Below are 27,435 nucleotides of genomic sequence, written 5' to 3' on the forward strand. Positions count from 1 at the left end.
TACATGATTTTATTCAGAGCTCACCAAAAACCTGGCTTACGTTCCGGAAGCCATTTTATGTAATCACTAAATGTGGTATTCTTTCCGCTAAGACCTAAAGCAAAATAAAAAACATACGGAAACCACTGTGTATTGAAAGTGATTGTAATGTTATATCCACCAACTCCAGTAATTACAGGCGTCACGAGACGGTTCGGTAGCATCAGACGGGCGCACACTATTGTACATTCTATCCCTGCTGACACCTAAAATCAAATGTTGCGAAAAAATAATCTTTATATATATAATTCTTCTGTGAGTGTGTATGTCACTGAACTTCTCTCAAACGACTGGACCGATTTTGATGAAATTTTTTGTGTGTGTTCAAGGGTATCTGGGAATGGTTTAGATTCACAAATCAGCCCGCCAGATGGCGCTGCAGTCGGTACTTTCATACTTTGCTTTACTAATTGCTTGAAATATCATGCAGGACAACGTCTGTCGGGTCCACTAGTTTAATTATATAACAAATTTATGTTACTTAGAATCAACGAAACTTAAACAAATAAAATAAAAATATATGCAACAATATTTTGCATGTGCATGTAGCACACATAATTCGAGGCTATAATTGCATTCCGATGACGTCATATCCTGAAACGCGCTAACGAAGTTATTGCGATTGCTAAGGATATATACAACTTCTCGACCTTAGCCGCTTGGGGCTTCAGGCCAAAGTCAGTGGTTAAACTGACTATATAACTATCCCATTATATCGGAGGAAGTGCTCAACATCCTACCTCCACATACAGTGTAAACTCCATGTAACGTCCCTGGTTTTAAAGACAAACCCCCTAAAGCATCGAAATCACTCGGCTTTGGTTGGTTTATCTAGTTTTCCCTCAATAACGACAATAATTAAATACTAAAAAGTACTTTTTAAGTTGCCGAAATTAGTTAAAACTGTTTTGTCGCTTTATCGTCCTAGCGAGAAATAAACTCGACTGTCGGTACTCGTCATAAGTACCGAACTTTCCAAGTAATCTGTTCTTTTATTACAAATTGCGCATCCTTGCATGTGCTTTATCACGAAGATGCCTCAATATCGCAAGATATGAATTAAATAAGTTAAAAAAATACAACCTAACAACTGGTACCTACTGCCTGGCGATTCTGTAACTCACTTTTCGGACTCACACAGCGGTTTTCGCATCTGGCATTTTGGCAATTTTGGCATTCTGAAAAGGTAGCTTGTAGTTTATTGTTTATCAGAATGCCAAATCATAAAATGACTGCTTCACGACTGATTTCAGAGCGACCGCCGATGCGAAAACCGCTGTGTGAGTTCGAAAAGTGAGTTACAGAATCGCAGGGCAGTACAAAAATAACAGAGAACGCAAGAGCGTTCAAATACGAATTGGTTTTATTTATTGGTTCTAATACAGATTTTTTTCCATTTAACGGCTCAGTCCCTTGAGTGTCGTTATATAAAGTTTACACTGTATTTCAATTCAGTCTGCCAAAGAAGACTCGGCTAATAATGTTGTACCAATAGGTATGTATAAGATAGAAGTTTATACCTTCATAATAATATTCAACTTTCCAGGGGGGTCTGCGTTGACTTCGAATCTTTCTGAATAGAAAAATGCAGCCTGTCTCTGTTTTTTTAAACTTTTGAAACAATTATTTCCAGAGACGTAGGTCCTGGCCCTCCATCCAAACTTTTGTGGCTTCCTAGCTCTTAAATGTCGACTTTTTATGCCAAAAGCTGAAATTTTAATTATGAAGGCTACTATGTGTATTCAAATAGGTAGCAGAGTCAGATAAAATATCAATTTATACAAATACGCATCATACATGGATACATGTTTAGTTCAATATTATTTATTGTAAATGGCAAATTTTAAATTATAATAAGTTACTTAGTATCATTAGTCTTTTTTTATTTTTTTTATGTAATAGGAGTAAATGGGCAGAAGGCTCATCTGACATTAAGTGATAAGCCCATGGACACTTACATTGCCAGAAGGCTCGCAAGTGCGTTGCCAGCCTTTCAAGAATTGGTATGCTCTTTTCTTGAAGGACCCTAAGTCGAATAGGTTCTGAAATACTTCAGTGGGCAGCTGGTTCCCATAGCGGTGCCATTGAACTATCTAACTATATCTGAATCAGTTGTGGAACGACGGACGTCGAGGTGATACGGATGGTATCTTGTATTCTGCCTGTATCCTGTTAGGATTAAGAGCTTTAAATAAGCATACTTACTCGGACCACCGTCGACTAATTTAAAATTTTCTGGATATGGTCGTGGTAGTATACTGGCTGTTACGAAGTTAATTATCCAGCTGACATAAGGGTAGACATCTATATATAGTGGCGGTTCTTTATTTAATCTATTTCTCATAGACCGCTTGATGCATGGAGCACTGCCAGCTGCCACACCCATTAATTGAACGGTGCCTTCGGTAGCATGAGTTACTATTGGGGCCCCAGGACGAATACCACATCCAGATGTACAAAGCACGTGCGTCACACCCTCGCTACCTAAATTCTAAAATTATGTCTCAATGTAATATAGTAACATATGCACTTAATACATAAAAACTAATATTACTTTGTTGAGGTTATTTTACTTAGTACTTAGTTGATATAAATAGATGGTGTAAAGGTGACTTGGACTTTTGCAAGTACTACACATTTAAATAATAGTTCTTTGATAAATATAAAATACTAGCTGGCCTGGAGAACATCGTACCGCCTAACAGTCGATTCTTTATTTTTTTTTAATACTTATTCTGCTATTAGGGACACCGGTCTAGTAAGTAAGATAAAAAAAAAGATTTTTAATACATATTAAATATTTAATACATATTGATAATACAACAAATACATTATGTCAAAAAATAAAAAAATACCTTCCCGGAACCCCTCCATTAACACTTGAACTTTATGATATGGTATTAAAGTTCAAATTGCCTTTAAATATTATTACGAATATTTTGTATGGGAATATAGAAAAGTGTTGTTTTTAGACTTTTTCACTCAATTTTTTTAATTTTTCTCTCCGTAAGAACCATCCTCGTACTTCAAGGAAAATTATAAAAAAAGAATCAGCCAAATTGGTCAAGCCGTTTTCATGTTATGTCGTGACAACGGAAAACGGGTTTCATTTTTATATATGTATATAGATTTCAAACTAAAACGTGAATTTATGACATGACGTAGTTTTCAGCAATCGTGGTTAGTGATATACGGTTCCTTTAAATAGGTAATAAGAATAAACGTATTTACGTTGCATATCAATTCCCTCCTGAATTTATACGCACCTCTAGCTGCGTTTTAAAAATATCAAAGTCCAACTTACGTTTCGCGTTCTTTGTTTCCTACACTCTTTATGCGTGTAAAATTTGAGGGTCTTTTTCGCCATTTTCTCGGAATCAAAATCTCTTGGTACAGCTGTAAGTTTGACAAATAAATAGAACGCTCCCAATCCAGAGAAATCACGTCAAAAAGTTACTTACAACTTATATAGTCAACCATAAATACATATTTATGTTTACGTTTTCTTTCACGTTCCTCAATTGATGGAAGGCATATTGGTACCATATAATCTGAAATGAAGGTACAATCAACAATAAAAATTAGTTCAATTATAATTTTAAGATGTTGATTTTATATGGACTCCTTTTAATGATATATTTTAGTTTATGTTAAGTTTAGTTATTTATTTCAATGTATATTATTTTATATTATTAAAATGTTTTTATATTCCTTTTTTATATATTGTGTAATAATATGTATATACTCTTACAACACAGAATATAAATAGACGTAATCGGAACCTGAAATGGAATATAGTTAAATAAACTTGTTTGTTTTAGAGATTCCTATTTACTGTCAATGAAATATAAAAAGTTGTCAACAGAAATAAATAAATTATTTTAAGATGTTATTAAAATATATAACGTCGTCGTTAACTGTAAAACATAACGGTATTTCAGTGTTTTCTTACATCAGCAAAAGTAAGACTAAAAAGTAATATTTACGAGATTTAATAGGCCTCAGAAGTTTTACAATTGCGAGACTATTTCCAACTCCGAACCTGTGAAAATAAATATACATTTTCAATCTTTACAAAATGATCTGCATATAAAATACAACTTAGTGTATGAAACTGCTCACTAAATAAAATCAAAGCTCTCGTTAAACGTAAATTAATCAATAAAGATTTTTATGAATTTGATGTATATTTAAATGATCTTAACCCTTTTATTGGGTGTGATTTGCTCCAGTTCAAAACATTTGTATAACTCAAAATTTAGCCATTAAAGAGTGGTGGAGAGTTTCTTCCCAGTTCTTCTTGCCCACTCTACGCCCTTGACTTCAAACTGGTAGTAAATGTAAATTTTAGAGTTAATTAAATTTCTTTCCTTCTTTCGTTCATAATTGTACTTGTCCTATATGAGTTAAGTTATTTTGAGTTTGCTTGAGTGTTATAAAAATATAGTTAAGTGAAGTTTATAATCAAGTAAGTAACACGAATCATACGTTTGTATTAGGTTTTAGCCTACCTTGAATATTCAGGATGTGGAGATATATCGATTAACGGTATCTCTAAATATGCTCGTGGGCAGTGGGCACCCATTTTAGTTTGCGACAATGTTAGACCACACTCTTCTTCATCTCGGACGTAGTCACCAAATAATACATTACCCCTGCAATGCAAAATAATTTCGAAAATATCCCAATCCTTTTGCAATACCAACATATTGGTTTCTGGGCCACACTATGCCAGAAAACGTTCGTCGTATCGACTGAATATACTATTCTAAGATATGTATTTGGTACTTACAGTTTGTAATTTTTAGGTAAGTGCAGCATGTCAGTAGCAGTACCGACAGCAAATTGCTTATGAACAAGGACCACTCGCGGTGCCTTACTGTGATGCGGGAGACCTGTTGTAACTGGAAAGATGCTTAGTTTTAAAATAATAAAGTAAATATTTGATTAATGTCATATATAGCATAGGACTAATAAAATAATAATAAGGGGGCACCCATAAACTACGTGAGGTGTTTTTTTTAAGTTTTCTGTAGCTCCCTCCCCCCCTGGTGAGATACCGTGAGATTTTATTCAATACGCCCCATCCCCCAATCTCACGTGAGATTTTTCAAAATGTGGGTTTCTTAAGTAAACGCGTTGGATTGTTATGGTAAAAAGAAAAAAAATTGCTTAGTGCTTTTATTTTCAACTAAATCAAAATAAGTGAAATGTTGAGCGTTTAGGTATTTAGGCGGGAAGTTGCAGAGATGGTCTTTAGGGTCAACCGTTTTCCTACTTTTTCTTTTCAATCAGAAAAAAATTGCGTGATATCTGCCGAGACCCCCCCTCTCTCAAACGTAAGATTAAATGAGATTTGACTCGACCCCCTCCCCCCCTTAAACACCTCACGTAATTTATGGTCGCCCCCTAAATCCTTTTCTGTTTTAGTCTATTTAGCTGTAAATTGTTTCAAACTTACCGTGAATGTACTGCACAAATCCGAGCCATGGAAATGTATGTTCCTTAACAACGCCATCTGGTGGCTTCAAACCGAAGTCATCTTGGCACGACGAGAAGTCTCGTATCATGCTTTTTATTGTCAGAAGATTGCCTGGAATATATAAACGACAGGATTGCTTAGTCTAAAATAATAGGCGTATTATAGAAATAAATAAATCAAATATTTAATGAAGTAATATGCTGAAACTCTCTTTTGAATGTGTTTTATTATATAGAAATTATTCTCATTATGAACTTTATTACTGCCGAAGATTTGATATATAGTAATGCATAAAGATGTCAAAGGTATACGAACAAATTATTATGAGAGCAAAACGTAACATTGCGTCTTACGCATTTCATAAGACTGCTGGGCAATACATAGTTAAGTATTTGTAAACAACGATTGTTTAGTTACAATTGTCATCCGAAGAAATAGCGGGAATGTTTCAGATTTTGTTTATACGTCTGTTTTGCTAATACGAGTATTTGTTGATTGGTCTTAATTCAATTACGTTTAGAATTAAATTAAATGTAGGTAAATCTCTAGAAATAAAATAAAATCCGGTTAAATAGCGAGTATACAATCTAAATCTACTCTAATATATACGACGAGGCGACGATTTAAATACATTTTATTTCCGATAGCTCTCGATTAAGAATAAAATTTAGCAACGACACGGGTTGATGAAAATGGAAAATGTTTGGATTTAAACTTGGTGTAACGACTTTAATAAATCAATAAGTAGTTTTATTTTATGCTTATGATAAATAAATTATCTATACAGTAAACTATATAAGGTGAATAGGATACCTTAAAACAATTATAATAATGCAGTCGCCCTACAACCCTTAATGTTGGTCTTAGATTTCATTTGTTCTTTAATTGTTTACGTTTTGATTCACTCGTAGATTTTAGGTAGGAGCGGGAATTGAATTACGCGTTTTCGTTAATATTATTTTCGACTTTCCAGTACTTTACACCAGATAATGGTATCTTTTAGGTAGAAAGAGTCACTAGGTCGTCACGCAACGTTTTACTATACAGAAAAACGTTACGGCACGTTACCCGGGGGGTGGGGGGTCAATAATCTCCAATCCTCCAAAAATGAGTGACGTAATACTTGAAAGCTCCCTTAAGTAATATAATTAATGATACAAATGTTAATCCTTCTTCGACGATAGAATAATTGAGATCAATGCCAGGTTGTAATAATCGACTCGAAAGTTTATTAAGGCCGGCAACGCACTCGCGAGCCCTCTGGCATTGGGAGTGTCCATGGGAGGCGGAATCACTTAACATTAGATGAGACTTCTGCCCTAAATTTGTAAAAATAAAACTAATTAATTATTTTTATTTTTACGTGTCAGCATTAACCGTCGCTATAAAACAAGGTTCCTGATTTGTTGACCCGTTGAGTAGCGATTTCCACGAACTTTGATTATAATAATCAAAATTACTTCTACATGACTTTTTCCCCTTATGAGTTACACATAGAAGTTTATGTATAGTATTTATAAGCAATTATTTCTCCGGTAGTCATTCAAGCCATTGTTGTACAAATCTACTCAGCTGCCAGATAGATGAAGTCAAAAATAACACGAAAACCCAACAATAAGGTAATAAAATAAGTACACAAAATTAAACAGCACTTTTAATAATTTAATTGTTATTACATTAACAGTACTAGTACAACTTTTACACAATACATCATTCCTTGTTATATTTCCTCGCTGCTGGAAATATTCCTCAGCTCCTAGTGGTGCGTGACTGACCTGACATTCTGATACTGCCCCACTATAGTATCTGCGCTGTAGCATGGTGAGCATAATTTTTCGTTTCACTCTTGAAAGTTGCCGCGATTTACAAAATATGACTTAGTGTTTCAGCTGTACCACATTCGTAATATATTAAATCATTAATAACTGTAGTAACTAAAATTTAGCCCAGCCAGAATGTTCTAGTCTACAAATAAAATCAAATTGAAAGAAAAATTAAACAACTGTCACCCGCACCATGCTACAACGCACATTAGGGCTAAATGTAGCATTATGTCATTTTAATAACTTTTTCCGTGATAAAACTCTACCACGAAATTAGCTGGAACTAGTAATCTGTGTTTGATATAGAATTCGTGAATCTCAAACTTATTAATTGTGTTCATCATTAATATGTGTACAGTTCCTTGACAGTAATAAATAGGTAATCGTGCCTTATGAAACATAAATTTAAAGGGCACATACATTTTTAATATGACACACTGATGCCTATATTGTATCGTATTTTTTCTTACTAAGACCTGAAACAAAGATAATTATTTTAAATAATACTCCAAGAGTTATAAAACAAATGCGACGATACAGAGATGTTTTAATTAAATTAAGCACACAATATTTTATACCAAAACTTAGTAGAACCTAACTCAAACTATTGACGCACTTACATTAACTACGATTGGTGAAGATCACTCACATTGTTATGTAAACATATATTCGCGTCTATATACCTCAAAGAAGTATAATCTAAATGAATGTAGATATGTGTAATAATCTATGTTTCTGTTTAGTGAATTAAAAACTACGTTGTCAATTTAAAGCGAAGTAAGCGTTCGGAAACTTTCATAACCTCCCGAAAGTGTTTTATAATTTTAATTCTTTACATACATATATGTAATTGACATTTGTGCTCTTCCAGGTGGGTAGTGTTACGTTGACAGATTTCTTATAGTGTACCGGAACCACCATGTCACGAGTGCACCAACCGAATTTGTAGACGCTGTTAAGAGTTCCTATAACATAAAAACTCTTTAAAGATTAGGAATTTCAAAATGTTAAATATTAAGATGATTTCAGCAACGTATTCCAACTCGTGAGTAGTAGCAAAAAATCTTAAATGTAATATTTTTCATAACTATTGAAATTCAGTCATATTCAATTTAAGTATACTTAATTTAAGTTTATGATTATAGATGTTTTCCTAATAAGAACGCGATTAAAAATAAATATAAATCAAATATGATAAAAACAATAAAACAAAAAGGGATAAAAAATAATATCATTTAAGTCTATTTATTACCTCGTGGTAAACGGTCCTCTGCATTAAGTAAGGTCTTGAAGAGTCGATCGTCATAGTCTTCATCATCACCATCTCTTAAGGCATAAGACGCTTGGTTTGCTGGAATCGCTCTCCAAGCCTTATTGAAAGAAACTATAACATACATACATACATAAAAATATAAAGGCGATAACAAAACCATATGGATTATGTAAATGACTATCTATATATATTAAAAAACTGTATATAATACCAACCCCATGAAAATAATAGCAAGATAAAGTAAAGAATTTTATAGTTCGTCACTTTCGTTTTGAACACTTTCGTCATCTCTGATTACCTATTAGAAATGAGAATGCTAGTCAGTTTGATCACTGTTTAGTGTTTTTAAAGAATTCCAAACAACATTTTGCGAAAACAAATTTTATTGTAGTTCTCTGCATCGACTTTAACATCTACTAAATTAGTAACTACTTTTGTTACCACGTTTGTTATAATTATAATAGATACAATAGAACATCTTACATCTACCTTATAAATAAAAGTATTTATTACAGGATATTATAAGAAAGACAATATACAATAAAAAAATAACCTAAATTAAATAGGGGCTAACTTTAACAAATGGAATTATATTTTATACAATTATAATTCATAAATAATCCGTACTTTTCTTTTAAGATGCATTTAGGTATTAGTAATACTTGTTACACTTTCTCTTGGAGAATTAGACCGGAATTGTGGTTTCATTAAAGTTACCCATAAATTACGTGTAATCGGGTCACAAATAACGAAGTAAACAAACAAAACGAATCCTTGCAAAGTTGAAGTCAAACAGAAGAAATAGGACCAGACTAAATTTTTTGTAAATGAAAATATACCAAAAATCCATGTCAAACCCAAAAGGAAAAACAGAAATATAGACAACCTTATCTGGGCACCGATCAAGTCAATGTCTGTAGTTCTCATTTTTCCGTCAGGACCGTGTGAAATAGCATATAAAACTGAAATAAACAAGGTGATATTTATAAACAAAATAATACAGATCGGTACAATAACTGTAACAATTAAATAAAATCCAGTAGGATAGCAAATAGCATATTCATTTCTACTTAGTGATGCAGTCGGAATATAATTATGTGGATCAAATATTAAAACGGCCGCTACAGGTACTAGAGGAATTCCCCATCCAATCAATGTAAATTTAATCATAAACCTAGAAGGTCGTTTATCTCCTAAAACTCTTACATATCTGATGAACTGTAAAGAAGCGGTTATGAGCATCCACATAAAACTAGCAAGAACTGAATAATGCAATATTGCACCTAAAAATATGCAGATTATTTTCATTTTATTTGAAGCGAAGTACTTGCCATTTTCCCCTAAAAATATTGTATCACCTAAATTAAAAACAACCATTATAATTAATGGCATTGCTATAGCTCCTGTTAGATTTAATAGAACTTTGGAACCAGCTTTCTTCCTCCAGGCCTGAAAAACAAAGGCTGTCAGCCATATACCAGTTATTCCAAGGAGTGATAAGAAACTCCCTATGAGAGATATTATATTTAACGGTTTTGTATTAACGGCGTGGTCATCGATTATTCGTTGCCGAATGTTTATTAACTGCCCAAAATGAGTTAAATGATAACAATTACAAATGCTCGTATTGTTGACTGTACTAACCAAGTAACATCCCTTACTTGACCAAAATCCCGAAGCTCTGTTTTTTACCATGAAATCCCAATAACCACATTGTTTTTTGTATGCTAAATTATTAAAGTTACGAAATATTAAGGGGATTGGATGAAGTAAATTTGGTAAAAATCCAGGAATCGAAACACCTATGACTCGACTGTTTAAAATTAAATCATTAGGATCTAATTCTTGAAATACTGCGCCATTGTGGAAAATGCTTATTATTATACGGATATTCTCTACTTGCAGCGTTTCGTTACTTGTTAAATTTTGACTAATAATTAAAGAGTCGAGAACATTTCCCGGAATCCATGTCGCTATATCTAAATTAGAGATCAATAACACTTCATCATAAGTAGTATTCTTAAACAATGGTATTATGTCCACATCGAAAAAATTACTCGTGTTTGTTTTATACCTAATAGCTATACCAGAAATGTTGTTGATGGTAGGATAACATATTTGAATTAAAAAGTTTGGTTGTCTAGCCAAGTCATACCCGACATTTTGATGACTTCGTAATGTAGATGTGTTCCTTCTAGCCTTAACTAACTTATGAATTATTACATCTACCGCATCTAGTATAACGTTCGTTGAATTTAATGTTTGTGCTAATCTTAGGTATCGATTGTCTAATATCATGACTCTATTCATAATCCAAGCAATGTTCTCAATAGTACCCATATCTACGGAGCTTTCATTGCTTTGAGCTATGTTTAAAATTTGCTGCAACGATATGGACAAATAATATATGTCTGCTGGAATAAATATGTCAACATCATTTAATATATATCCCAGACCATTTGTTAGAAATTCAAATGTATCGTTTGCGGGCATTCGACCTTTATAGAACTTATACAAATATGTTGTCGCTATTGAAGGAGAGTAGTTTTTATTACAAACACCTTCAACTTGACCCCATCTACTACCAAGAATATATGAACCCAGACAACGCCTCTTCACAGGCAAACCGTTGGCTTGTAAACAGAATTGTTTTGGAGCTGCTATATGACCAATCGCAGTCAGTTCCCATTCTAGTATCATACCTTCCGAGTCCGAAGTAGTTGGTAAGCAATACATTGAACTAGAGATATTTACAAATGTATAGTTATATTTAAATAGTTCCGTTTCTGCAATTTGTTTAATATTTTCATATAACATTTTTATGTTGTCACCCTTATCATTGTAAATATTCATAATTGGCATATGCATATGTAACAAAACTAGCAATTTCTCTGAGGCATATGTGAGCATTTCCATTAAAAGAACTTTATCTGCATTAAAGATTAAAGTCACATTCTCACAGACTTGTATCATTTTTTCGTTTAGTTCAATTCTTATTTCATGATCAGTAAAAAATATTTCTAATCCTAGAGAAAATACATGAATATCATTTCCTTGAGGATTGGCAATCACTTTTTCAGTTGCGATTAAAGTAAAATTATTTGTATGCCCCTCACACCAATACTGTGCTGATCGATCTGTTATAAGATCAACTTTGTAGACGACTTTTTCTATAGTGGAATTTGTCTTATCTTGATATTTACTTGTCTTAATTTGCATATACGGAAGCTCATTAAAATCTATTACTTTTACAAAGCCCTTCGCGTCCGAGAAACATTGAATGCCTGTGTCATTTTCACTATATTTCCACAAACCGGAAGGGTAATAAATTGTTAAGAACATAGTATTATGGAGTTCATTGTATTCAAAGAATAATTCAGGCTGTTCGTACAAAATCTGAGTCCGACAAGCTAAACAGGACAGTTTCATTGAATCCTGTTTTCTGTTTAATTTTATTGAACCTTTATTATTTATAGAGACCCGAAAATCAGAAAACACTGACTTAAATATGCCTATTTGATCTCCAACATGGTTATAAAATGATGTCGAGAACCAACACCACGTATTCTCTGGAAAAGCATAATTTTTAGCTATTTCTTTATAGACATATCGGCTTAAATCATTTTCTATATTGTCTCCCATGGGTGTGCATTGAGAATGGGACATATTTGAAAATTCCTCAAATGACAACTCTTCATGCGATACTTTTATTCCAGCACAAATACTTTCCTGCGGTGTAAATCTTACTCCAGTGTAGTATTCAGGACAATTAGCTGGATAATGTATAACATTTCTATAAAAACATAAACTAGGATATTCTATCCAACATAATTCAGATGTGATTTCTCGTGCTTCAATATCTAATATAAGGCAGTTTTTAAATATACAGTCACGAACCGGCAAAAAATTATTACTTTCCACGTTGCGGCCCCACATTTTTCCGGGTGTATTCCAAATTAGAGGACTGAAAAGTGTAGCTCTGCGCCCTGGCAACCAAAAATATCTTGAAACGTTAATTTTTTTTAAAGATGTTAATACAGATTCCACATCGTCATCACTGAGATGTGTAATCACCGAAGCACCACCTTGAAGACATGGAAAACTCCACGATGATGCTTTCTCAACTTTATAACAATAGTTTGTGTTATTCTCGGAGACCTTCATGTATGTAGCTGGACACATGGATGACTGTGGTGTATCAAAAATATGGAGAGCTTCAAAACAAGGAGTTAGCTCAGCCAAAGAAGGTATCCACGTATTGTTAACACAATTCCTTGTTATTATTGTATCTTCGTTGTAACATAAGGGGTCTGACTTTATGTCTATGCCCTCTTCACTTTGTGGCCATCGGACACTTAACCCTTTATATGAAGTTTCTTCTAAACAAATCTGCAACAAGACATTTTACTTAACAAAATGTTAATGTACTTACCATTCATGTATTTAAGTGAAAATCTTTACCTGTAGACTTGGGTTTACGAAAATCAGAAAATGAATAAGTAAATATAAAATGATCATATTTATGAGAAAATATCCACATTTGACTAGCAAAGAGCTACTACCACCGTGCTTAACGGATAACTGAGATTTGTAACTGAGGTTTATCGCATAAGCTTTTCCACAAACACAATTTTTTTTTAGTATACATGGTGAATGAAAATAAATAAATAAAATTAATTTACGTATAGATGTTCAACTACCAAAAAGCATATGTATGAATAGGAATAACTTGTCATTGTTTTTTTAAATACATATTTAACATTAAACAATAATTATATCAACTTAATTGCGCGGAAGGAATCGTGATTCAAACTTTTTTGATGTAAACATTCACTTTTGACCTTCGTAGGCAATTGGTATCGCATTCGTCACTTCATTACTATTGTATGTACAAAGAATGCGGTGAATTACTTTACAAAGAAAGTGTTTATAAACATTAATTATAGTATTAAAATATACATATTTTATGCGGCTTGCTATTCAGTATTTCTTTAAACAGAAGTGCATGGTTAAAGTAATACAATTTTGTGGCTATTGTGCTTGATATTTTCTATTCCGTGCACTTTAAATATGGCGACAAAATTACTATATTTAGGTGTCCTGCTTAGCTATAGTAAGTATAAATAATATTAAGTTTTAATTTATAACTATTTTATTATTAATTGAGAGAAAATTTTATAGAACTATATAAATTGTACGAGATAATGCTAAAGCTCAAAACAAAGATAATTAAAGCAACGAAATGCGAGAATATGCGCACAAAATATCGCCTTATATTTTTTTACTAGCAATGGAGAAATTCCAACTAAACGACGACTAATTTAGAATGTGATTAGACTAGAATTAAATTGTTTATTCAAATTAATTAGCACATCACACATTTCTTCCTTTTAAATATGTGAAAATGTATTTAATGTTATGCAGCTGTTGTAGTAGTGTAGTGTTTTAGTTAAGAAATGTAAAAGGAACCTAATTTGTTAACGGAGACTTAAATACTATTTAGGTAATTAAATTAATAATTTATATGACGACACCATACGGTAACGTCTATAAACTTTGGTATGGTATGAAACATTATATAAAGAAAATTATAGTACTATTCACATTTCAGTTCTTTATTTAAAATAATATTTTCAGTAGGAAAATGTGTTTGCTGGCAATATTTCACCTCTCTCAATGAACTCACTTTGGACTCATCGGATAAAGAACCAGGTATTTTTTTAATGTTTACATATGCATTTCAAATATGCAAATAATAAAGGTATATTTTATTAGTGTCTGTGCACAGCGAATATACATTTGGGGATTGTTCACGAAAGGATATTCGATTTCAAGCCCATATACACAAAGATCACATGGAAGTACTGGGCAAAATTATTATTCGAGTAAGTCAATGCGATTATGTTTAATAAATTCCCTTACTTAAAAACTGTAGAAGTAATTTGATATAAGTTCACGCTACTATTTGTATATAGTTTTTTTTTTTAATTTAAGTTATCAAGGTAGGAATTATACATTCGAAAATTAACTATAAACAATTGTTTTTTTAATTGTTCAGTGTTAGGTCTGAATAATATATATATATACAAAAGCAAGACCCTGGAGAGACCCTGTTTTATATATTTAAAACCTACACTTTCAGGGCTGGTTAAAGATTCGCAGAATACCAACTTGTATTATCCTCAGAGCAAGGGCATTTGAAGAAGATCTGTTTAGGAGTACAGCGTACAATTTTCAGATGTGCGTACCAAGAATCAGTTATTGTCACAGTCAACAGCGATTTAAATATTATTATTACGAGTGGTATATACCATCAGACATGATTGGTGGAATGAACTGGGATATATATTTCTATGGACCACAATACCTTACGTGGCAGTAGAACATTATTTCCAGCTGTTAAAATATTTTTCCTACCGCCTATATATTGTAATCAGTTTATTAACAGCAATGACACACACCCACACATGAAAGTTTCGATAGCCCACGAGATATGGAAAACCATAACCTTGATTTTGTATAGAATTGAATAACTGTAATATAGGAAAATATAGTATAGAGAGATACATTATCATACCTATGTGATTCAATAGATAATACTTTTAGCTAAGTAAATAAATATCCAGTATCAGTTATTAGTTTCTTGGATCATAACTCATGATTGGCAATTTTCTCTGTTATGAAATATGATAACACTGTACAGCGTGAATATTTACAAGGATAATTAATAAATATTAGAAATGAAATTTCGTTTCCAATAATTTATTTTATATAAGTAATTTTGTCAATTACTAATAATATAATGTAAAAATACTTTTCTTTCGTAATAGTAACTTTCCAAACCGTTTAATTAGTGTTGAATTATATTAATATTTTGCTATAAATTATATACTCCACGTACATATTTGCAAGTAAATTATTTTGTCATTGATATGCAGAAAAAATGTATTATTAATTAGCCTAATATAATGATGAGCATTACATGTATCACTTACGTACTGTAAATTACAGAATAAATCTTAAAACTAAAATCACTGTATTATTGTCAAACTATTCAGTGTCGGGTTTTAACCCTCCCTGAGGCAGAGGTGGTGGTGGTACATTCGGTATAGCTGGATCTTTTGCTGAGTAGTTCAAAATGTTAAGGTCGCTAGGTTCTGATGGAGGTGTTGCACCTGCCTCAGAACTTTCTGGTGCTGCTGTTGCTTTTGGTACTTCTTTCGCCACAGGGGCAGCAGGCAAAGGAGCCAAAGCATTTGAAAGCGGTCGATACAAAGGGAAATTTGCATAAGGATTGAATAAAAAGGGGTCATATGGGTCATAAAAACGTAGGCCTGTGAAAGAATATGGGAAAGTGTTTATCTGCGTGAATTCATAGCCAGAACCGAAGTTGCCCAAGGGTAGAACTTGTGGTGGTAAACCGAATTCGTTAAGAGGTATTGGCGATTCAGTTTTTGGTGGTGGAGGTGGTGCTTCGGTTCCATCATTGGTCCTTGGTTCAGGGCTGCTTGGTTCAGGAGGACTGTCCGAGGGTGGTTCTTCTTTTGGTGACTCAGACGATGGAGATGCTGATTCTACATTTGGAGTTAACTCTTTTGGCACAACCGACGGTTGCGGCAGTGGAGGCAACAAGCTCTGAAATTGTAATATAAAAATAATGAACGAAATGCATTTGTTATAAGTTCCAGAAAGAAATACATTGACGTGGTACAGAATTTTTGAACTAAGTAGTTATCCACTCTATCTGCTCGGATTAAGTACGAATGTTCTATAGATCTTCAAGTTTCAGCTATTTAAAATTTATTTAAATCTCGCTGCCATATAGGAAAAAAAATCCTATTAAAAGTAGTTAGTTACTTACATTTGTGAATGGAAAATCACCATAGAATACAGGTTGAATTGGATACGGGAAGGCGTTCCTCAAAACTGGCTGATACACTGGATAAGCTTTACTTGGCTCCAAATTTTGATTCGACGTAATAAGGGCATTATAGACCTTAGGGATCCTTCCTGGGATTGGTTCAGAAAGAGTTAGCGCAGTGAGGCATAGTAACTGTAAAATTCAAAACAAATATTAAAACATATGATTAGTTATCACCCAATGAGGAATGTCAGACACATTTCTGCGTCTCCCTATACGTAACAGTGGGTAAACTAATTAAAACTAGAACGTAAATTGCCTTTTTTAGATACTCGTAAAACTACCAATAAAACCCATTATGTTAAAGACATATTATGTATCACGCAAGAATGGTTAAAAAAGTGTATAACTCTACTAAAATTTAAATGTTTTATATACAGCAATTGTTATATATTCAAATAGTAGAAATATATGTTAAGTTTACTCTTTAAGAGCTAGTGAAATTGCAATTTAGTTAGTTAGTAGGATATCTAATTATAACTAGGACGTAAATTGTCTTTTTTAGATAAAACTACCGATAAAACCCATTATGTTAAAGACATATTATGTATTACGCAAGAAAGGTTAAAAAAGTGTATAATTCAACTAAAATTTAAATGTTGTATATACAGCAATTGTTATATATTCAAATAGTAGAAAAACATATTAAGTTTACTCTTTAAGAACTAGTGAAATTGCAATTTAGTTAGTAGGATATCTAATTAAAATGTGTAACATACGCATATAATAAATATGTAGCTACTATATATAATTTTCTTCAGAGCAACTAGAAACCAGTTTTATGAATAATATAAATAGTTAGTTGCAAAGACATTAATTAGAATTTGCCTTGAAAATTATAGACACTTAAAAGAACAATTTGATTAACGTGAAGTTTTTTGCACTCGAAATATTTACCTCTAATGTCACAGTTCTCATTTTGTCACGCATTTGTTTTTTAAATCTATTATTACGGATTACCTAGATTTATAACAGAACACTAGTTATGAGAGATATTTATTTTTGTATTATATTTACAGTGTTACCTAGGCCCACATTGTGATACAATATAGAACTATAAGTTTAAAAGCTAAAGGAATAAGTTAATACCTAGTTTATATCACATGACTCTATTGTATTTGCGGCTCACCAGGGATGGCAACATCCTTATTTACCATCAATTCTGTGAGTGCAAGTTGCAAGCCCACAACGTAAGAAACCTTACTAGGACATAATTGTTTTGATGTTTTAATTTATACCTTTCTTCCATCGTTAATAGGTAGTCTCATTTAGGGGGTTCAAAAATTGTTAAAACATTACTGCAGTTAATTTATTTGAAATGCCATTTCAAGTATTTTTTAAACATGGATATTCAAGTTAAACAAAAGAAGTGAAGTGAAGTATAACATTTGTTATTAATTTGTTACAAATACCCGTACGATATTCTGTTCCACAAATAAATAAAACTGGTCAAGCAAGATTCTGTAATAAATTTTACTTATGTTCCGACACGACATAAAGGCATATAACTACGCCTAAATATTTGTTAATATAAAAAATAAATTGTATTAAAGTACATTCAATGTATGAATAATTTATGTTATGTTTTCTTGTGTGTTATTTAACAGCCCCATACGAGAGCGCGGGCGTTTTATGTTTAATTATTTAACGTGAGACTTTGCTATTTACAACTCACCAAGATTTTGATTCACATTCATATAATATAGCGGATACTAAGATTGTAATACATTTATTTAATATATCATATATATTTTTGGAGCACTTTAAGCATTTCTGCAGGAAGCTTTTTAATAGACAATAATAACGATTAAAAAAGATATTGCTTATATACAGTGATAACCGCTCTACTCTATGCTTCACGTTTCCATAACAAGACAGTCCCTAAAGAGAATACGAGGTACTATCAAATGAACGTATATATATATATATTGGTACTTGTAGTGATGGTTTATAAGAATATACCTAGTATTTATGTGTAAAATTTTATATAAGTATATTGTATACTTTTATAGTATCGTTGAGTGAATCTATTGAATATTTTATATGATGCTTTACATAAGAATGTAGTTATACATCGTTATAAATGTTAATCATTGCAGATTGATTTGCAATAATTATCTTACAACTAGATGGTTTTTTATTCAAAGTATACGTCTTTGTTATGTATACGATCCTTTGTTTTTTTTACATTGACTTTAATTAAATTTAAAAAAATTAATAAATTATTATCATATTTTAATCTAAATTTGCATGCTTTCTATTTTGGACACGAACATAGTTTACGGTATTTTATATGTGCATTTATATGTGTGTTTTAAGAACCTGGTTGCATTTAGGATATTTTCGATATAAATTTTGTTACGTATATGATATTTTCTACTATTGGTTTCCTTTTAGGGTGTCAGTACGAATCCACATACTGTAATATGATGTTAAGTGATGCCCATGGACACACACATTGCCAGAAGGCTCGCAAGTGCGTTGTCAGCCTTTTAAGAATGGGTACGCTCTTTTCTTGAAGGTACTAAAGTATCTAGAGAAGATGTAGTGTGACCTGTAGAACTGTGAACAAACGCAACATCTTCACAGATGCAGCTAATATATAGTAGAAACAAAGAATCTTTCTTCCATATGTCTACTATTAATAAGTTATAAAGAAACTCGTTTCAGTGTACAATCATTTTAAGCTCCATTTAGAGTAAGCCTGGCGTACTTAATTTAGTAGGACCTTGGTATTTTGATTTGTCATGCGGACAGCGGTTGGGATAACACGCGCTCAATGAAGCCAAAGCAAAACTAATTGGCCATCGAACGTAAATCTTTAGGTACCTATGTACTGATACAAAATTATGTTAATAGGCGATATTACTGCAAAATGCAGTTCCAGACAACAAACAATACTTAACACACACATAACTTTTACTTAAAAACTTAACCTCTTAATATAGCTTACAGAAAACTGCAAAGAACCTGTCAATTAAATACACTCTAAGTAGACAAAGAATAGTCCTTCATAAAAAACACAATATTTACGTATTCTGCAAGAAGTCAAAGGTCATAAACAATTTAAATATTCTATTTTTAAGCCCGGTTAGACAGTGGGTCATTGCCAAATGCAACGCAACACATATTTACCCAATCATAGACAATATTTTGTACCCATAATTTACATCATAGACATCATGATTGATAACATCTGTACGTAGTCATTACGTGGTTAGTCTCAAAAGACAGGAGACGTCATAAATCATCAAAGGTTTCGAAATTATAGTAAAATGTTTTGATAAGTGTATCGTTAAAATTGGTAATTGTAGTTCGACTTAGTTCTATTCAAGATCTTGAATATGGTGTGCTATTTAAAATAAATCAATTAACCACAAACAAATTGAATTTTGTTATATATAGCTGTACGGCCGGCCGGCCACCATTGCGAACTCATACGCAACTAATTCTAAATCGTTTATCAATTACACATATTTGTATTAATTAAATAATTATTATAACTGCAAAAACCCATGAATCATATGTCACACAGACAGAACAGGAAGTAATGAGTTTCAAAAACTATTATTGTTGTTTATTGAATTAATTACTTATAGATCCGCTATTAGCTGTAATTGTAATTATTGAGGGTATAAAGCTGCTGTCATAGCGCGACAGTCATAAAGCAATCACAAGGTTTAAGAAATGGAATGTTGACGGTAAGGTCAATAAGTAGAACCAATTATGACAGGACTAAACTACTAAAAATAAACTGATGTTATACAATATAATTAAGTATAATCTACTTTTGATAGAAAAACATTTTTTAAACGTTTAAATGTCATTAACGGTTACTTAACACAGTACTATGTATTCAAATATATTCACTATAGTTGGAATCGAAAGCTAAAGAGGTCTTCACTGCCAAAACTTCTTAAATCAGTCGTTAGCTAACCGGACATTAATTGTTGTAGCTGAGTTGAACCTTTAACATATATTATATATATTGGACGACTATCAGTCCGGCTGATTTTGTTGTCTTTAGATGTTAGTTAAGCTTAGTTCTTACCACGCGGAAATTACTATGAACCTTTATTTACACAATATTCGAGAAAATAATAGATTATTAACATTAAAATGTATTGACACATATTTGAAATGAAAGTATAACTTTACTTTACAATAGGTAATAAGTCACTGTAAACGAATGCATCACAAGAAAACAGTGGTTGCGATATTTACGAGGTCTGTGCATCATTGTGCATTCGCAATAAAGCCTGTGAGGTCATCGACCCTGCCATCACATGCACCTAAGATTTCCTTTATAAGTTTTCTATGAACATTGAACTTTTTGACGGCTTAGTAAAATCACTTACCACAATAAAAACAGTCTTTCATATTTTAGGAGCTATTGGTTAAAGATTAGGTTTCTATAAAATATGGCGGCGTAAGAATCAACGGTTTAAATGATTTATTGATTTACATTTATGATCAAATGCTGTTATTATCCTTTTCTATGCACTTGTTAGTTAATCGTAGAAGGAAATCCGGGCATAATGATTATTGCAAATATTACATAGATTATTCTCAACCTTCAAGCATTAATCCTAGTTATTTATATGAGTGGAATTCATACTTTTTTAAACGATAATATTTAATTTATCATCCTTCTATAGTAACCTCCTTTTCAACGATAAGAATGGCTTGCCTATATAAGAACAAGAAAACATGCCATGCCACCAGTTAAGAAATCAAATTACATTTTTACTTAGAAATAAAAAGCATCAATTATTAATTTATTAACGACACTAAGAAACGAAAGCACAAAACATTTATCATTAATAAATAAAGGCAATGCAAATATAAATATTATACTATGTTATGATAGTGGCCATGAGCTGTAGTGTCGAAGGTTCAATGAAATGTCGTACTGCAAAGACACCAGTCAGAGGAATGGTGTCTTTGGTCATCGAGATGTTATGAAAGTTATGAATTAATGAATGTTAACTTACAAGTAAACACCGAGTCGCCATTGCGTCCGCTTCGGCGAATGGTAGTGGAGTGGTGTGCTTGCGCGGGCGCAACATGCTTGTCACCAGTGAGCTAAAACGTCTAGATGCGAATCATACCTCCCTCGTGGTTCAGGGCTTTTTCATATTCCCTTTCGTTGGGTGACCATGACCTTATATGAAACAGTAATTAAAAATTGTTACCATGTGGTATTATTGAGCGGTCGTTAATCGTGGGTTAAGTTTGTCAACCGTGAATGCCTTGAAAAGTAAACTTGCAAAATTACCTCCCATCCAAAATATTACAAATTTCCAAGACTTGTACAACGCTAAAGTCAAAATTGTACTAAGGCTATCTTAAATCCAAGGCGTTTTTGATTACACATTCAGATATACAGTTAATAATAGGAATTGTGCTAATTTTAAGACTGTTTATATAATATAACATTTTTAGTGTTAGAACTAATAAAACCAGACACTCATAGTTTGTTGTGAATTAATATAATTCTGGTGCTTCTAGATAATTTTAATCTTGACAATTGTCCTTGTGAGCGAATGCAGCCGCGTGCTTTGTCCTAGTTAACTGATAAGCTTTTTAGATAAAATTACCCCCTTTTACGCAGGTGACCAAATTATTGTGCTTAGTTGCCTGATCGTGTGAGAGATGTTGAAAACAAAGGCGTTTCCTTGAACCATTGTTTTAATCGTAATTTACGTTGAGACTATTGCGTAGGATCTTATAATTTGGTATTGTTGCCTGTATTTTGGCATATTTTTATCTTTATAGCAGTTCTAAAGTACCTATTATTTTTTAAATTATTATTGCGATGTCCTTTATTAAGCATTATCTTTTTGCATAAAATAAATAATTAATCCTAAAAAGTTCTAGATGGTTACGTTTAAATTATATTAGTTAACGAAATCATGCAGACAGCTATTGTTAAATTGCAGGTCCGATAGTTTCTCAACTATTTCACGTTCTCAAGTTTTTAGTAAATTGAATCAAGAATAATTAACTATAATATCAGCTTTGTCTTATTTAAAATTACTGTATTTAAGCCCAAACATCGTAGGAAAAGGTACTATACATTTCTATGGTATTTTAATTATATATACAATGTGTGCTTATAAACTTTGCAAATAACACCATCTATTAGAAACATCGTAAACGATAAAACAGTTTGTTGTTTGTTTGACGCACGCTATATGGATTGTAATCACTTAAGATTTTACTAGATGGCGTGAACGAACGATCTTCTAAGATAATAGCCTGCCATAACAAATATATTATTTAAATATATACCGTAGGTATATATAACCTTCAAGTGAGTAAGCTAAACTATGCTTAAAGGCCGATTTACATTATCTTAGTGTTTAGGAGAGTGCTTTAGTACAACTTGAAAGGCAAGTTCTTTTAGTATAAGATCCCGCTATACAACGACCTTCACCGAGATGCTTATTTAATGAAACGTATTTTATATTTAATTTAATATGTCAATAAATATAATCCATATGGGTTGTCTAGCAAATTTCAGTCCAGAGTATGTTTAATTAATAATTTAAAAAAAATATTTTTTGAAACATTTCACCGGTATGATTATTAGATAAATTCTATACCAATCGAAAGTATGAAGCCCATAGAATATGCAAACTTTATGCTGCCCATTCTTTTCCGGTCACAACTATCGGGTTGCCAGGTATAAACAGGTAAATCTGTACTAGCATTTGCAACGGTCTGTTTATTGAATGAAATTTAAATGAAATTAAAGATTATTTTATTCTGAACACGGTGGTATAGGGTTGGCTGCGAAAAATCAGTCCAGAATTGCGGTTGTCGAATTTTAAAAAGTAAAATATTGCTCCAAGTGAATGTGTGCGACTGAGAGGTCCCAACCGACCATCCCATGCGATAGAAGAGGACACAGCATAGCAGCTGTTTAAAGTCCGCCCACTTAAAGAAAGAGAGTGCGCATGCTATTTGGGCTTGGAAAAGAAAAGGATAGCGATGGACTCGTATATACTATGCATCATTTTGGAGTAGTTTATTATTTAAATAGAGAAATAGTTATTTAATTTTTTTTTTAATAAATTAATTATTTATGTGTATATTTTTTGTGACATTAAAGTATATATATGTCACCGTAAAATTGTAAACACCGTTAGAGGCGCTCGAGGTGCGTACCGTTTCACAATTTGACGGCTTCACTTCGATAGATTACAATCTACCGAATAATAATACGTTAAATTGTAAGCAGTACGCTGAGGTTCACAATCTTTCGACAGTTTATAATCTCGCGAGATAGATTACAATCTAACGGTATTTACAATTTTACGTTAACATATACATCTTTATATATTATACATATATATTATATATTATACATATACATCTTTGTAAAATAAAATAAAATAAAATAAAATAAATAAAATAAATTTAGTAAAAAAGAAGGTTATAGTGATTCATATATAATACTAGCCTGATTAAAAATATTGATTGAAAAAAATTAAAAAAATTTACTACATGCAAATTATAAATCTATAAATGTAAACAGAGAAATTGAAATCAATTGAAACTATTGGAAAAAATTCAAAACCCATAAAAGTGAATTTTTTTAATCAGGGTAATCTTGCAAATTTTATTTTTATTATAAGAAGACAAAATAAAAAAACAACAATTAAAAAATTACTTCTATTTATTGTAAAAAATTATAAATACAATTTTTTTTTTAAATTATTCAGAATCCGAGTCATCGGACATAAAACTACGATCTTCAACTTCTGAATCTTCTTCGTCATCACTCTCTGTTTCACTTTTTTCGACAATGTCTTCTATCTTTAAAGGTGTATGATCCCCAATGAATCCTACTGGTTTTAAATATTCATCTAAGAACCATCCGCAGTTCTCAGGCTCAAGTTTCACATATATTTATAGATTTATAATTTGCATGTAGTAATTTTTTTAATTTTTTTCAATCAATATTTTTAATCAGGCTAGTATTATATATGAATCACTATAACCTTCTTTTTTACTAAAGATGTAAATATACTTTAGTGTCACATAAAAAATATACAAATAAATAATTAATTGATACAAAAAAATTAAATAACTATTTCTCTATTTAAATAATAAACTACTCCAAAATTATGCATAGTATATACGAGTCCATCGCTATCCTTTTCTTTTCCAAACCCAAATAGCATGCGCACTCTCTTTCTTTAAGTGGGCGGACTTTAAACAGCTGCTATGCTGTGTCCTCTTCTATCGCATGGGATGGTCGTTTGGGACCTCTCAGTCGCACACATTCACTTGGAGCAATATTTTACTTTTTAAAATTCGACAACCGCAATTCTGGACTGATTTTTCGCAGCCAACCCTATACCACCGTGTTCAGAATAAAATAATCTTTAATTTCATTTAAATTTCATTCAATAAACAGACCGTTGCAAATGCTAGTACAGATTTACCTGTTTATACCTGGCAACCCGATAGTTGTGACCGGAAAAGAATGGGCAGCATAAAGTTTGCATATTCTATGGGCTTCATACTTTCGATTGGTATAGAATTTATCTAATAATCATACCGGTGAAATGTTTCAAAAAATATTTTTTTTAAATTATTAATTAAACATACTCTGGACTGAAATTTGCTAGACAACCCATATGGATTATATTTATTGACATATTAAATTAAATATAAAATACGTTTCATTAAATAAGCATCTCGGTGAAGGTCGTTGTATAGCGGGATCTTAGACCATTTAGCGTAGCGTTTACTAAAGCAAGTAGCATTTACATGTTTCAACTAAAGTACTATCCTAAAGCACTCTCCTAAACACTAAGATAATGTAAATCGGCCTTAAGAATTAGACATTGCCATCTTACACAGCCGTGTTTTTTAATGGGACAGAAACGAACTGGCTATCTACGGATACTGTAAAGTTATTTAAAGAGGAACCATCCCACTACATTCTGTCTTTATGTCCTACATAGTTAACAGCCAATTAAAATAATAGACAGGCAATGTAATTATAAAACATATAAAGAATCTTGGCATTGCTGGTTTGTCGTTAGGTATATTATGGTTTTTATTCAAACTGTGCTAGTGAACCTACTACGCGTCTATGTCTTCTAGACTCTATGTAATTAATATAACGCCACCCTAGGAAAGTCTTACTTGATACCTCGTAGTTTAAGTAAAAATTAAAGAAATATCTTTGCAAACCAAATAATTCAGAAGATGTTTGTGGGGAAGAATCCTGTGCTCTTCCTCGACCTTTAAGGGAGATTCTGGATCAGTCTAACCACACTGGCCGGCCCGCGGTCGGAATAACTTTGTCACGGCGATTCAAATGATTGTAGGTGTCGCTACATGTCCCAATGCCAATGCACCCTAATTAAATTGAATTTTTAGTTTTTTTTTTCTATTACAAACGTAAGTAAGCTAAGGTTAATATTTTATTAGTTACTTTTAGAAGTAGATTTATGATAACAAACTAAGGACACCTGATTATTATTTAATCTAAATCCATATAAAAGTATTTTATCTTCCAGCAACCACGCGCCAAGTATGATTGCAGCAATTTGTGACTTTTCAGAGACACAACTGCTCAAAGTCTACACAAATAGAAATGTTTTCAGAGGGAATTGAACCACTTATTACGGGTTGCACTTTTGCATTACCTATTGAAATAATAATAATAATAATAAAATATTTATTTGTTTTCTCTCACACAAAAAAATACAGACACAAAATACAAATTTCAGCATTAACATGCAAAATCTGTGTGAGAGACTGGCGACTGTACTAGGATACCTGTATTACAGATTGCCAGTCCCTCCGCATCCGGACCGAATGGAATTTAAGTAGGTACATCAATTTGATCGAGAAACTATTACAAATATTACAAATATACTCACATTTAAGTGGGTGTATGTGATGGTGCATGTATGGTTTAGTGTATGTAAGTGTTAATGTATGTATGTGTTAGTGAATTTATGACTTAGTGTATATATGTCTTAGTGAAGCATATATGAGCATGGGTGATAGTGTACCTATGTACTCGTATACATAACGTGTTAGTGTTAGGTATTAGCTGAGGACTACTAACAACTTCTCAGTCCCCTCGTAGTCTAGATTTTTAAGCCATTTGACTGTAGCTTTTTTACACTCATATTTAGTAAGCGGATATATGTTGATCAACCTGTTTATCTTGTTATATAGGTGACAGCCCATAAAACCAAAAAACCTTCCTGAGAAAGCTGTGGACCAACGGGTATCTGAGGTGCAGACTTTATATTTGCATCGTTTGTTGTCATTCAAAGAAGGATCATAGCGAGTTATGGAGTGTTGTTTGAGCACAGTGTTCAGTATAAATAGTTGACGAACACTCAACACGTCAGATAGAAGATATAGATCTTTGGTAGGGTAAAAAAATGGTTTAGAATAACTTACTTTCAATAACGCACGCTGAGCCCTCTCCAGTTTTATAAGATTAGTTTTACAAGCCCCTCCCCAGACAGTAACACAATAGCTTAAAACGGATTGGCAGAGGGATTGATAAACCCTTTTAATTATCGATTTTTCAGCAATATTACGGAGATTCTTAAAGGTGAAGATAAGTTTCCGAGTTCGCGATAGTAGCAGGTCAATGTGGTAGTTAAAATTTAGCGTGCTATCAACAACGACACCTAGATACTTAGTATTGTTGGCAACAAGGATCTTTTGACAGTCACAAGAATCAGTATCAGAACATACATGAGCAGTTAAACCAAGGTTAGTACTAGAACCAGGAGTTTTTATATAGAACGGTATACATTTAGTTTTATTGACATTGATAGTTAGGGCATTCATTCTGAGCCATTTGTTAACAACGTCGAATCCTCTTTGAGCAATGTCGACAGTATCT

General features: G+C 32.3%; 3 protein-coding genes across 3 annotated transcripts; all 3 read right to left on the reverse strand.

Moving 5' to 3' along the window:
* Positions 1-20: 20 nt before the first annotated feature.
* LOC125054505 lies at positions 21-5,670 on the reverse strand. Its single transcript, XM_047656458.1, has 9 exons — positions 5,501-5,670; positions 4,832-4,943; positions 4,551-4,694; positions 4,026-4,081; positions 3,501-3,590; positions 3,344-3,435; positions 2,245-2,530; positions 1,560-1,747; positions 21-245 (listed from the first exon to the last, which is right to left on the reverse strand). The coding sequence occupies exons 1-9, from the start codon at positions 5,607-5,609 to the stop codon at positions 21-23; spliced, it is 1,302 nt and encodes a 433-aa protein (XP_047512414.1). The 5' UTR covers positions 5,610-5,670.
* Positions 5,671-8,638: 2,968 nt separating this feature from the next.
* Positions 8,639-14,261, reverse strand: LOC125054381. The gene is made up of 2 exons (XM_047656239.1): positions 13,079-14,261; positions 8,639-13,006 (listed from the first exon to the last, which is right to left on the reverse strand). The coding sequence occupies exons 1-2, from the start codon at positions 13,133-13,135 to the stop codon at positions 9,263-9,265; spliced, it is 3,801 nt and encodes a 1,266-aa protein (XP_047512195.1). The 5' UTR covers positions 13,136-14,261; the 3' UTR covers positions 8,639-9,262.
* Positions 14,262-15,363: 1,102 nt separating this feature from the next.
* Positions 15,364-21,663, reverse strand: LOC125054488 (proline-rich receptor-like protein kinase PERK10). The gene is made up of 3 exons (XM_047656419.1): positions 21,533-21,663; positions 16,479-16,670; positions 15,364-16,252 (listed from the first exon to the last, which is right to left on the reverse strand). Exons 1-3 carry the CDS (start codon positions 21,605-21,607, stop codon positions 15,668-15,670), a joined length of 852 nt encoding a protein of 283 aa, XP_047512375.1. The 5' UTR covers positions 21,608-21,663; the 3' UTR covers positions 15,364-15,667.
* Between the last annotated feature and the right edge of the window lie 5,772 nt (positions 21,664-27,435).

This window comes from Pieris napi, chromosome 1, assembly GCF_905475465.1.
Source record: "Pieris napi chromosome 1, ilPieNapi1.2, whole genome shotgun sequence".
In the NCBI taxonomy this organism is placed as follows: domain Eukaryota; kingdom Metazoa; phylum Arthropoda; class Insecta; order Lepidoptera; family Pieridae; genus Pieris; species Pieris napi.